The 12,954-nt window shown below is 38.0% G+C and overlaps 1 protein-coding gene across 1 annotated transcript in view; it reads left to right on the top strand.

Annotated features, from left to right (window-relative positions):
• Nucleotides 1–12,954, top strand: part of pdzrn4 (PDZ domain containing ring finger 4) — a 34,755-nt gene that overhangs the window by 17,440 nt on the left and 4,361 nt on the right. The window contains exons 2-5 of the mRNA XM_079334690.1: nt 2,593–2,864; nt 3,697–3,799; nt 9,911–10,009; nt 11,874–11,936. Coding sequence (XP_079190816.1) covers nt 2,593–2,864; nt 3,697–3,799; nt 9,911–10,009; nt 11,874–11,936 — 537 coding nt within the window. The remainder of the gene's footprint in view (nt 1–2,592; nt 2,865–3,696; nt 3,800–9,910; nt 10,010–11,873; nt 11,937–12,954) is intronic.

Genomic DNA, 12,954 nt, shown 5'->3' on the forward strand with positions numbered 1-12,954 from the left:
AAGGCTACAGTAGATTTTGCTTCAAAACAGCACACCACACCGAACCTTGACCTTTAGGAAGACCGTTTGGACAGCCATGAAGCTTTGGTGTGGGCGACTGGGAACCATTTTTATTGGCAAAGATAACCTTTAACTTGAGAGGTATATGAAGGCTGCGCTGGATTGTTGGTTCATTACAGCCTTCCCTATGGAATGCAGTGAAGAGCCGACTATTTTTAGTGTTCTTATGGAGCTTTGGGGTTTTATCAGATGATGTAATGAGTTGATATTGTCTCTCTGTCAGCTTGCTCACAGGAGCGCAGTGGAGTAATAAGAAAGGGAACTTACAATCAAAATGGAATTACTGTCTGATATTGATGGAATCCGCACACTGCACGCCTCAGTAGAGATGTTACACCTGCATGTATTGCTCCCATACACACACATGATCAGACAGGAAAAACACTTTTTGTGAGACTAACCAAAATGTAACCAATGTTTCCAATAGTTGGAAATGGGAAAGAAAAATATATCACAGAGAATGAAAAATGAAGATGTTTCAATGTAATGGAAATGGGCAAATTATCCAGTATGGTGCACTGTTATAAAAATGTCAATACACACACAGACTAAGCATGTTACAAATTGGAATTGGGGGCCTTGTTTAGTTAAGTTCCCCATGTTTATTGGCTATGTTGCTGGCATGGGTTTGGTTTCAACCCCGGACGGCATTCTTATCTCCCAATTTAATTTTCTTTCACTACTGTCTATACGCTCAAGGCAAAAGTGCCAAAAAATATCTTACGAAAACATACAACTAAAGATGAAGTATAGTAGTTTATATTAAAAGCCAACATCTCAACCGTCTCATATCTTTAAAACCCTTTTCTAACTTGTCAGCTTCTCTTTATCTCTTTATTTGTGATGCAATTAACCCATAATGCTTTGTAAAGTCAGTGTATATGATGTGCTAAACACACACACACATAAAAAACATGCCCGTTCTGAGCCATTATCCCTAGTCTTTGTCACATCTGCTAGCTATTAATCAGCCCCCACTTAGCTCATCAACAGGCAGATTGAATAGAGGAACAACAGCAGGTAAACATACTGGCAGGTGTATCAGCACAATCACTTTTCCGCCTTCGAGATCATTCCCTCTGATTGGAGATTAATGTGTCCATCTGGACCACATTACAACTTTGAAATGTTGTAAAACTTTCTGTTTTATTTCTCTGAGATGCACAAAGGTTCAAACAGGGAGATAAAATAAAAGTAGTGTGTTTGGAGGGCAACTTTTATGTGGCAACAAAAAAAAACTGTCAAAATGGGAAAGGTCACAGGTTTGATGCAGCTGTAAATGAATTACCAACACGGCGGCAGATGGTACTCAGATGTGAACTATTGCAAAACTTTCATTGCTCATTGCTTCTATAATGTATAGCTTAGAAATAAAGGTTTATTAATGTGTATGTAGGATCTAGAAACCATCAAACAAGAAAAACAAATGGCAATAAATGCAATAAATATGCTGCTGCTAAGACCTTTGATTCAAATCAAGTATATAAAATGTGACAACTCTTATTTCTAAGTTCTTCCAATAATGAAGCATTGACTAACACTCTTATGACCTTCAGACATCCAAAAATCAATGCAAACAATTATTTCAGCATGTGACAACCTGAAAATGAACTTGAGCACTGCCTCGGCATGAAGAGGTTAAACTAATTGGGTGTTAGTTAGTGTCAGAAAGTAAATGCATACTGTATTTGTATGGGTTTCCACATTGACAGCTGACAGTGTGATATCTCTTCTCCATTGACTTTCTTCTGGCACAACCTTTACAGCTCGTGCAAATTATGTCCGTTCTGCTTGCAAGACATTTTGTTCCCAGTGAAGCATGATCGACTCTAATTGCTCCTCCCCTCTTTGTCATTTGCTGAAATCAGTTATAATTGAAATAGTTATAATACATAGCCTTGTAGGCATAATGTAAAGGGATGCAGTGTTAATAATTAATTTCAGTTAAATTGATTTGAAGAATGTTGGCGCGGGACAGAATGAGATAAAACTACTTTAATAAGGAGTTTTTCCTCTCTCAACAAAAGCTGATATCTAGCAAAATATTCAACCTGTGAATGTTAAGGTTAAAGAAGCACATTTGTGAATAGCTGGTTAGCTGTTAAAATATCTGAACCTACCGGAAAAGTGGACTGTGTAGGTGAAAACAAGGGAGAATATGTAATGTGTTTCTTCCATCAAGAATTACTGCCAAAGTACCCTTTATAAAAGCACTTAGCTTTGGTAGAATGAAAAACTCAGGAGACATATAAAGGTACTGTGAACCTCGCCAGTGAGAATGTGAAACAGGTTGTTGCTGAAAAGAGCATGCATGTCTACTACATCGTCCTTAGATGAATGAGTGTTTTATAAAAACAATTGGATGTTGAATATGTGTGCAAGGCCTTGCACTTCTACTTAACAGTCTTTTCTTTCATAAACAATGTTGTTGATGAGGGGATTCAGACTCTGGAAAGAAAATGGCTTGTTTCTGTTTTTATAAATGTATGAAAAAAAACAGCGTCTTAGTGATTTGGTCTTCTTTCCCTTCAGGTGAATGCTCGAGACTTCTCCAAGGTCGACCATGGCGAGGCAGTTGTGGAGGCCATCCGGCGAGACCCAATCGTTGTTCAGGTTCTTCGGCGGACCCCATCCAGAGCCACGGCTTCTGTTGCACACAATCACAGTGGAATGCCAGATGATGTGTGTGTGGTGGATGTTTGCACACAGACAGACATCACCTTTGAGCACATCATGGCACTGGCGAAGCTTCGGCCTGCGACTCCACCTGTCCCTGATATCTGTCCTTTTCTTCTGTCTGACAGGTGAGGGAAACACTTATTGTAGAGTTTTAGTGAATGCAAAGACTTCTAGCCTTACATATAATGAAAGCCTGCTGTATGTTAATGCCTAAGACGTAGATGTCATGAACTGGCTAAAAACTGTTGTCAGATATTTTCTTATTTGAAACTAGGAGGTTTTTTTTATCTAAATTTCGCTTGACACTCTCTCGAGGGTTGCGCTCTTTCATTTTAAAGTAGTTATTAAGCAGTTGTATCACAGTGTGCAAACCCTCAGCAAGGCTAAGTACTTTGTCCCTGTGATATCATTATGCAGAACCAAACCCTCTTGCAATAATTGCTTCTGTGTGCTACATCCATTTTCTTTAATGGGAGCTTTAGCTGGGCGATTAAAAGCCAATGGCCTGATAGAGCAGGCATTCTGGCGCTCCCTGCATTCTGTGCCTATTTATAGGGGATTGCTGCAACTGATGCAATCTATTTGTCATCTAAAACTAAGAATCTGCCAGTCTTAGTCAATGATCATGGCAAGGAAGTTATTATATAATGACAATTTACAGAGGTCATGGAATCAATGAGGTCAATGGTTGATGTCTGCATTGGTTGTTGAAGTTTGTAACAGAGACCCATAAAGTACTTTCACACTACGAGTTTTTTCATATGGTTTTGGTTATATTACAACGATTGTATTTTTTTCTTACTGTTCTTGACTTCTCAAAGATGTCAGAAAGCCAAAGGTAATCAACACAGTACAACTTGAATGAAATCTAAAAATAGAGATAACGTGAAGTCATCTGCATAAAACCACATCCATGAATGACACGTAAAATACCTTCTTCCTCCCTTTTGCCTCCAGCTGTCATTCAATTCACACCATGGAACATGAGTATTATGAATGTCCAGAGTACCTGTCCAATACCCCAGCAGAGGTGGAGAGGACTGAAGAGTACGAGTATGAGGTACAATTTTGCATCTTTCTCATATCTACTGCATCTGGAGAGTAAAAAAAAAGTCTGGCCTGTTAGTCTGTTAGGAACCTGTCCGGAACTACACAACAGGATGGGATTAGTACGTGATTTGGTACAACTTTAATGTCCAGAAAGAAGCAGCAGTCTAACATCACCTTAAATAATTATTTAAGAATATCAAAAATGACATAATTGGTGTGAAAAAGATTTAATTCTAATAGTGTCTCAAGTTCAAGTCCACATTGAGGGTTGTTCTCTTTTTCTCACGTCCATCTTTAACTTATATACTGTTTTGTATCCAATAAAGGTATAAAATATCCAAAAGATAATGCACAAAAAATAAATATCATATTATATAGGGCATAAATCCATTATATTGACTTTTCATACAAGAGGATGAACCCCCTACTGGTAGCTTGATCGCCATGTTGTTTAATGAAGGACACATGTTGGAAATTATTAATCAAACTTGTATGATGCCTGAGCCTTAAATATAACTAATATAATGCAAATGGGTGACACTGTCTGAGCCTTTAAGCTTTCCATTTATTGATAAGGCTCAAGTTTTTCCTATTATTACTGTTAGTCCTGAGGGCATATTTACATGAGCAGTACACTTTTCCATGAGACATTCCAAGGCTAGTCCTGATGTATAAGTCCAACAAAAATACAGAACAAACTGTCCATTTCCTGTGAATTCTCTATCTCCAGTATGGACTGTTCTCTGTAACATTGTGTTAAGATGGAAGGCTATTATTTATATAATGGTACAAAAAGAGAAGAAAAAAACCCACTCCAAGTGGCCTTCATGATAAATTACAAGTGTGTTTTATTCACATGCCAGTAGTTTCCCTTTTATCATACTCTGTCCTTCAGGATTGTTTGTCCCTTTTGAGACAGCCACTTCAAGCTGAGCATTGTGAGGACGTTATGAAAAGAAGGTACTCAGTATGAGAATGGATTTGCTAAGTTTGTGAAGCCAAAGCCAACAAAATAGTTGCACAGCCCAAACCTTGCAGAACTCACAATGTGACAGAATGTACTAACCTTCAACTAATTAATGGCCTTGGTCATTTTCAGTATTACTGGTATTCATTCCAAAAAGATCTAATCCCCTGAATGTATTGCTTCAAGTTGAGGTTTCAGTAAATAAAAGGCTACAAAAGAACCCAAAAAAGAATAGCTTTAAGAGGTGCTCAATGGCAAATCATATTAAACTCGCGCTCTTACACTCAAACATATTTATTCGCTTTTAAGCAACTAAAAATGCTAAATTTTTGTATATATACATGTCGCTGTTTTTGTTTAAAGTAACTGTTAAGAAATGTTTTCAACTATAAGGACGTATATATGGTGATAAATTAAATGTTTTGTTTTATGGCCTACTGCCAAGCGAGCAGTACATTGAATGATCCTTTCCTTTAGTGAATGCTATTGGTAAAACGCTAACAAACAGTTTAAATGTTAACCAGGGTTTTAAAAACGTTTGCTTACTTGCTTATTTAATATGAAGTAAAAATGATTATGATGACGTTTTACATTTATGGCTTTACACAATTATGCTCTATAGATTTCAAAGTCATAAAGAGGATTTTGTCATATAAATTATACTATTGTCAACTTCTGCCTGATATTTCATTCATACATACTTTGTTTAGTTCCAGGTATGTTTTCCAGCAGTACCATGTTAATCAGTCACATTGAACTCCTACAGTCAATGCTTTCTGCCCCCCCCCCCCCCACACACACACACACACTTTCTCCATTGTGACGAATACATCACGTTACCCTGACAGTAGACTTCGAGGTCATGCTGGGTGACAGTGATGGCTGACGTTTTCTACAATCAGTTGTCCCCCATGGTTTAATGGGCACTTCCTGGTTCAGTGAACTGCATTGTGGGTCATTAGGATTCCTCTGCTCCCAGCTGTGGCCTTACCTTAAAGCGTCATCTGGATGAAAGAGTCTCCAGTGTGTGGTGGTGGGGGGTGGGGGGAGGAGGAGAAGGGCTTGTGTGCGGTGATCGTAAAAGTATGAGAACAAGGTCGGCTTTACAAAGCTAACACACATACTGTCAAACTCCCAACCCCCACCCCCACCCACCAGACTTACACGCGCCAAATCAGCCGCCCTCACTTTTCTCTCTCCATCCGTGTGTATCAAACTGAAACATGAATGGCTTTCCTCTGCGTAAAAAAAAAAAGGGCTACCATTCCTAGAAACATTACTTCTGACAGGTTTCGCTATACCTCCATCTGATTGTCCACATGGACACTCCTGCTGTTGTATCATTTCTGGTACTTCAATTGATAAAAAAAAGCCAAGTAGCCGATTGTAGGCATAAAAAAAATATTAGATCTTCAGTAATACGGATGCATTGATTATTTTGTGAAATAGCAAACTGTTATAATTCAATTTCCAGAGTTACTTAAAACACAGTTTTGAATGTCTCAATAGCTGTATCCCCCATTTAATATTAGTATCTATTTTCGAGACAACATGTTTGAAAGAATAAATAATTCAGATTTTAATTAATGCTCAGTGAGGTCACAAGCATATAAAGTAAAGCTAATTAAGTGGCAGCAGTTTGCGAGAAAACAGCCAGATAGCTGCTATTTGCCGAATTACTCAAAATAAACACGTCTCAATTATGGATAGTTAACGGGTGCTGAACATCAAAGGCTGGATTTTTAAAAAATCCTCATAAACAAAGAAAAATATTGGCATGCAAGGGATGAAACAACAACAGTTTTTTTCTGTGTTCTGTGTTCTTCTAAGTTCTAAAATAAAAGAATACAAAGCCGAAAGAAGTGTCTGTATCAAGCACTGTAAACACAAAAGCAACATAGGAAGAGTTCACATGATTTAAAGTTGTATGTCCATAATGTTTGGGACTTAAATGTGTTGTATATCAGATTCAAAAATGTTCATGACTCAGTTCACAGTCAGCATGTCCAGGTTTGTATGATCAGTTGATAGGTCAAACACGAAATAGCCTCCTTTCTTGTAATACGGGATATTGTATCACCACCCTGCCATCATTGAATACTTTGCGTAGAGGTTTTAAAGCAGTGGTTCCCCCATAATGTAGCTCATTGGTTTGCATAAATCAAGAAGCACTTCAGCAGATGGCAAAACAGCACAACGGGACACCTGTCATTTAGAATCATTTGTAAACCTTTCCTTGCTAAATAATCATCAGTACATCTTAAAGATTGTGGCTTTAAAAAAGCAACAGCGGCTAGAAAAGCATCATCTGCACAAGGGGAAATAATGAGGGAATGAACATTAGGAATGGCAGAAAATGATTTTCAATGAAACATAGAGTAATCATTATAAGTGCATATTAGACTGAAATGTTAGCAACAGATGTTTAATGTGGCTCTAAAGCATACGTCGTCATTCCTAATTTACCTCAGCAAGCATGTGGCAAATGTGATCTCTCCTGCTAAATTTCCTGGATATGGAAACCACATTCAGGAAATTAATAAGATAAATTCTATAAATTGTCATCATTCATTATAACCCACGTAAATTGAGTTTGCCATAATTTACACTTCACTGTGGCACATATTTGGATCCAATGATCCCTATAGTCAAGCCTTTCTGCACCCACTGATCTACACATCTGGAGCCATTGCTCGTTGCCTCACCTGAAAAATAAATCCTGTAATCCATTCAAACAAAGTATAAGATTCATTGTACACTGATATTAAGACATTCCAGCCTTTAGATCCAACCACCAGGGTTTGTAACAATCCAGAACTGTAGTCAACTGCTGAGAAGAATGGGTAGTCAAAACATGTGCAGGTTGATATAATATTATAAACTCCTAATATACCCCAACCTTTGAAGGTCAGGGTTGTCTGCACAGGGGGTTAAATACCATAGAAATTAATTACTTCCCCTGTCAATCTTTGCTATCTGGGTTTCCCATGACAGAGAAAAAGGGGGGCTATAGGGTTTGAGTCCTGTAACCCACTCTGATCTCCATTCCATTCCCCCCCCCCCCCCCCCCCCCTCCCCCCCATGAAATGAATTTGGCAGCATGGGGTTAATAAAGATTACCCCCGGAGTTATCTTTATGTGGTTACCTTAACACACAGCGGAGATCAAATGGAGCCAGTTGCAAGTCAGGGCTAAATTTAGAGACAGATTGCCTTTGGGAGGGAAGCAGCTAGTAAAATTAACATTAATATAGACATGAAAGAGCTGACCTGTTTATTGCCAGATGCTGGTTTTTGGTTTGATACCTTCAGGTGTTTTCTCCATTGATGTACAGAAAACATATTGGGTCCAAGTCAGTTTACATATACCTTGTTTAATTGTACATGATTGTACATTGTCCTGCATTGTCCTTTTATTGTGCTTACCCTTGATTTATAATACCATGCCCGCTGCTAAATCAAGTCTTAAGCATAAAGTTGTAACAGCTTGTGAATCTTAGACCAAGTAGACCAAGAATCCAAAGAACAGAGCGTGGGTTGGGGTTAGGGCCCAAAGACTGTTTCTGTAAACATTTTTTTCTCTAAAAATCCCCCAATGTTTTGGCTGAATAACAGAAAGTGACAGGCTAGCATTAATGATAACTTAGACAAAGCTACAATGGCAAACAATGATGGTAGCAGCTTTTTACATATTTTATTCAAATTCTAGATTTTTTACCCGGACTCATCCAAGAAACTATCCAATTTTGCTAAAGAGTGTTAGCATCTTACACATTGTTAATTTTAACAATTGGTTCATTGTCAACTCTCCATTTCTAGCCACAGCAGGCTATCTTCAACATTCAGCTCGTCAGGACTGTATGTGAGGATGGCCTGCCCAAACATCCAACCTCCACCCATCCTATCCTTTCTGCATCTTGTCCCATGTCCCCCATCCCACTTTCAAGCCCAGCACTTTAGCAGACGGCTGTTCCGTCATGAGCCTGGGTCTGCTGAAGATTTCTGCCTGTTAAAGGGAAGTTTTTTCTTGCCACACTGTGACGGATTATACTGAGCTCTTGTAATATAGCAATAAGTAAGGTCTTTTACCTGCTTTTTGAAAACATAACGATGAGCATGATCTGTTTACCTGCTTTTTGTAATGTTAACAGACAAAGAGTAAGGTCCTTTACCTGCTCTTGTAAAGTGTCTCGAGATAACGCCTGTTATAAATTGACTCTATACAAATAAAGATTCATTGATTGATTGAACACCAAAAGCTATGATAACCCCCAATGCTGACTACTGTTAGCTGCTGTTAACGTAGTGTAGCATTTCGAAGCTTAAAAACAAAAATCTTATTCCTAAAGAGTTGGTGGAAATTAAAGCAGTGCTTAAAAGAATTGCAACTTCTTTTTGCCCAATTGTCTCCAAATTAATGCTAATTTCCCTATATGTGTTACTTGTGTGTTGGTTGCAAAAAGACACCTGTCTGGCTAACATGGTTGTCAAATGAGATTGCTGTTTGTTGTTCTGCTTCCAAGTGCCTAAAAAATAATTTCATGGATGTTAAAATATATTGCATGGCACAAAAGCTGCCACAAATAGGCGTAGGCTGAAATACAACTATAATGAAATAATTACCCATATACTCTTTTGCCAGAAACATAATGGATGGAAGTTGTCTTGTAAATGTCCATAAGTGATTTCCCTATTCATTTCCTGATGGAAAACTGATGTACTCTTTAATTCTTTCATTGGTTAAATTTGGGTGATGAGACTAAAAGGTATTGTCAAGGTTAGAATGTTCTTGTTGTCCTCACAAGTTTATTATCATTCTGTGAATGTTTTAGGTTGCCTGGATATTGTACATCAGTAGAATATTAACATGGATCATCTTTGCCTAAAGCAAGCTATGACCACAGAGCAACAAAACGCTCCCAGAGTTATTAGAAATTATAATGTAAAGCATGAAAATCAAGTTGAACCTCATGTCCCATGGGTCCTGTCATTTCAACTGCTCTGTAAAGCAGCTGAATAGATTACATGTCTGAAAGGATGCTCTATGGTTTAGAAATCCATCAAATCCACTGGGAAAACCTGTAGTGTCAAAACAGGTGCACCATGAGGCAAGGTGTGATTTAGAATATTTTCTATGGCTTTGTGTGTGCAACAGGAAGTGGAGCTGTGCAGGAAGAACAGCCAGGAGAAGCTTGGCTTGACGCTGTGCTACAGAACTGACGACGAGGAGGACACTGGCATCTATGTCAGCCAGGTAGGGACATATATCCTGTTATATTGTCCCAGTAGTGTGTGTTTTTTTGTTTTTTGTTGTTGTTGTTGAAGTAATTCATCTTAGTTTCCTACACTGACATTTAATGTGAAGAATGATTTCACCTCAAGTTGTTCCAAGATATGATAACAACTGTCAGATTGGATTAATTTTTAAAAACCTTTCACATTTAAACCCTGGTTACCAGAAGTGTCATCAGTCTTTTTTGATTGGTTTGCACAAGGGGTGGACAATCAGGTTTAAAGGGTGGCCCATAAAAAAAAACAACTGCAAATCCTCTTGACACACCCCTGCTTACTATATTAAACTTTTTTGAATTTCTGAGGTAATTGCTCCTTCATGCAGAAAAATGATTTTCCCTAAAATGTATTCACTGTACTGTAAAATAAAATGATGTGTGCTGGAAAAACACTGGAGTCTAAGCCTTGATGAGGGCTAATATGGAAGCATCTACACGTTTCTTAGATTGAACTCAGGCATGATTAGTTTCTCACAAAAACAAATGTTTGAAACCCCATTTGAATTCCCATCTTTAACTCCTTGCACAGAGAGCAAGATGAACTGAATTAGAGTAGAAAGAGAGAGAAATGTTTTCAATTCAAATATCAACTCCAAATTTGCCACGCATGGCCAAAGAGGAAGTCAGGTTTGAAATGTGCTTCCCGTTTCTGTCACCCTCCTTTCTCCTCCTTTCACGTGTTTTAATTGAAGGTTTTAATTAGCTCTGAGCGACACCCTTCACTCCCCCCACACGGAATGTTAAATGACACATTATCCCATTTCCTGTACCCCATCTGAATACCAAACACACCAAAGAAAGAGGGGACATATTACAGAGAATCCTTTTATAAATGTATTTGCGGCCTTGAAAGAATTACACTCCCTTTTGCAAAATTGTTAATGAGACAAATTTAAACAAATTATTTCTCTTTCAGAGACAAACCTGAGTGAAGGATGGCATTATGGGAGCTACGAACTGAGTAAATGAGTCATGAATAAAAGCTTAGTGCAGGTGCATTTTTCAATCCCATTATGGCAAATGAAGGAAAATGTGTGTAAGCTGTTCTGAGGATTACACAGCCACTATAATAATATCAATGGTACAGATGTTCTGTGGATTTAGTTCCTATTCCGATTTTTAAAATGACTCGACAGGTACTGATGCGGTTTACACTTGTTCCTCTACCTTGAATTTTCTCTCTGCATGTTAATACAAAACCACAAACAAAATTAGCACTTGCTAAACCTCAACAGAAGGTGAGAGCCGTCTCCAACCGATCGAACGCATCTCTTTTCATATGTTTGATAAAAGGATAAATATGCTAATTTCCCCTCATTAAAATGTATGGATGCGTGGTATTTGTGCGACTTTTTGCAGGAATTATTTTCTCCATTTCCACTTTTTGTTTTCCACGTATATCTCTAATTCTCTTGATCTCAAATGCAAGGACAACAAAGTGTTTGAAATGATGATTGAGGGGCTCGTAGTGTTGCTGAATATCCACTGGCATACATTTTGAAGAATACGAGTTTAAGTTTTTTTCCACTGTCTGCTATTTTGTATGATATCAATACTTAGTTGTTACTTCAGGGTGTCTGTCACTTGCTTTTTAACAGGATAAAAATGTTATCCTAAAAACCTCTAAAAACACCTGATAGCAAGTAAAAAATACAGGGTTGTCAGCTCGAAAATAAGCATCTTCTTTAAAGATAAAGGCCTTTTTTCAACAGCGGAGATCAGAGTGAAGTATTCAGAGTGGCACATCATTTGGGTTTCTTGTTGAGAATACAGAGATACACAATGACAGGCTGTCAGAATTTAATTTCTATGTTGTTTCTCTTACAGGTGGAGCCAAACAGCATAGCAGCAAGAGATGGACGCATCAAAGAAGGAGATCGTATTCTACAGGTGCATATTTTCAACTCAGTGTCCAAGTTGCTCACCTGTAATCACATGAACTCACATGGCTTCACACTTGGTAAACTTAGTTTTCAAATAAAGAATTTCCTGTTTTCTTTTTTTTCTGTTCTGTGTTGAACAATAAGCCAAACATAAAACCTAAATGACTCTTGCTAATGCTTGCTATAGTAGTCTTTTAAGAGGATCCCTAAGCTCCTGCATTCCCCAGTCTGGCCAAGCATATGTATTTTTAATCACCTTGTTTAACCAGGGAAATTAAAGTCCTTAGTAGCTGCTACATCAGGCACTATATCATCTCTGGTATTCTCTGTCTTGGTCTTGCTCTGTCTCATAATGCGATCTACGCCCTAGGGTCTGATGCAACAATCATTTGCTCCTTGGATGGTCCCATGTTTCCCTAGTTGGAAGTAGCTCCAGTAGCTTTATGGTGCAATCATTTTATTGCTCTGAAAAAAATAACAAACACAAAATTAAAATGCTTATTGTATATTAATACCAAGTTAGTAGCAAACCAAGCAATATTTACTCCAGTCAACAGCAAATTGTCAGAGTTGTTAACTCATCAAGTTTGGGAGATATTGATGCGATACAATATGAAGTGTGCTAAAGGAAGATAAATTAAATAGCACATATCTGCTACATCTCCCAGTTTCTCAGTCTTTTGGCTGTTCTTCATGTTTTAAACTATGCATTTGCAACATGTTGCTCCTGAATCCAGTATAATTCCAAAAACATTTTTTTTTGGTCCACTGATTTGACCAAATTAATCTGAGGGTAGCTGATTGCTTGCTTGAGCTTCATCATCCTGAATCAAAAATGGTGTGAAATCATGGCCATTATACCTCAGGCATTGGTTATTTGCATAACATATTTTAATTTGCTGCATTCAATATGTAAGATATTTCAGTATGTCCTCCTCCTCCTAGGTTTCAATTTTGGTGCACAATAGGTTTGTTTGTGTTTTGACCAGAGAAGTAGGTGGCACCCCCATGCAGCTGATTCGCCC

Source organism: Symphodus melops, assembly GCF_947650265.1.
Source record: "Symphodus melops genome assembly, chromosome: 22".
Taxonomy (NCBI): Eukaryota; Metazoa; Chordata; class Actinopteri; order Labriformes; family Labridae; genus Symphodus; species Symphodus melops.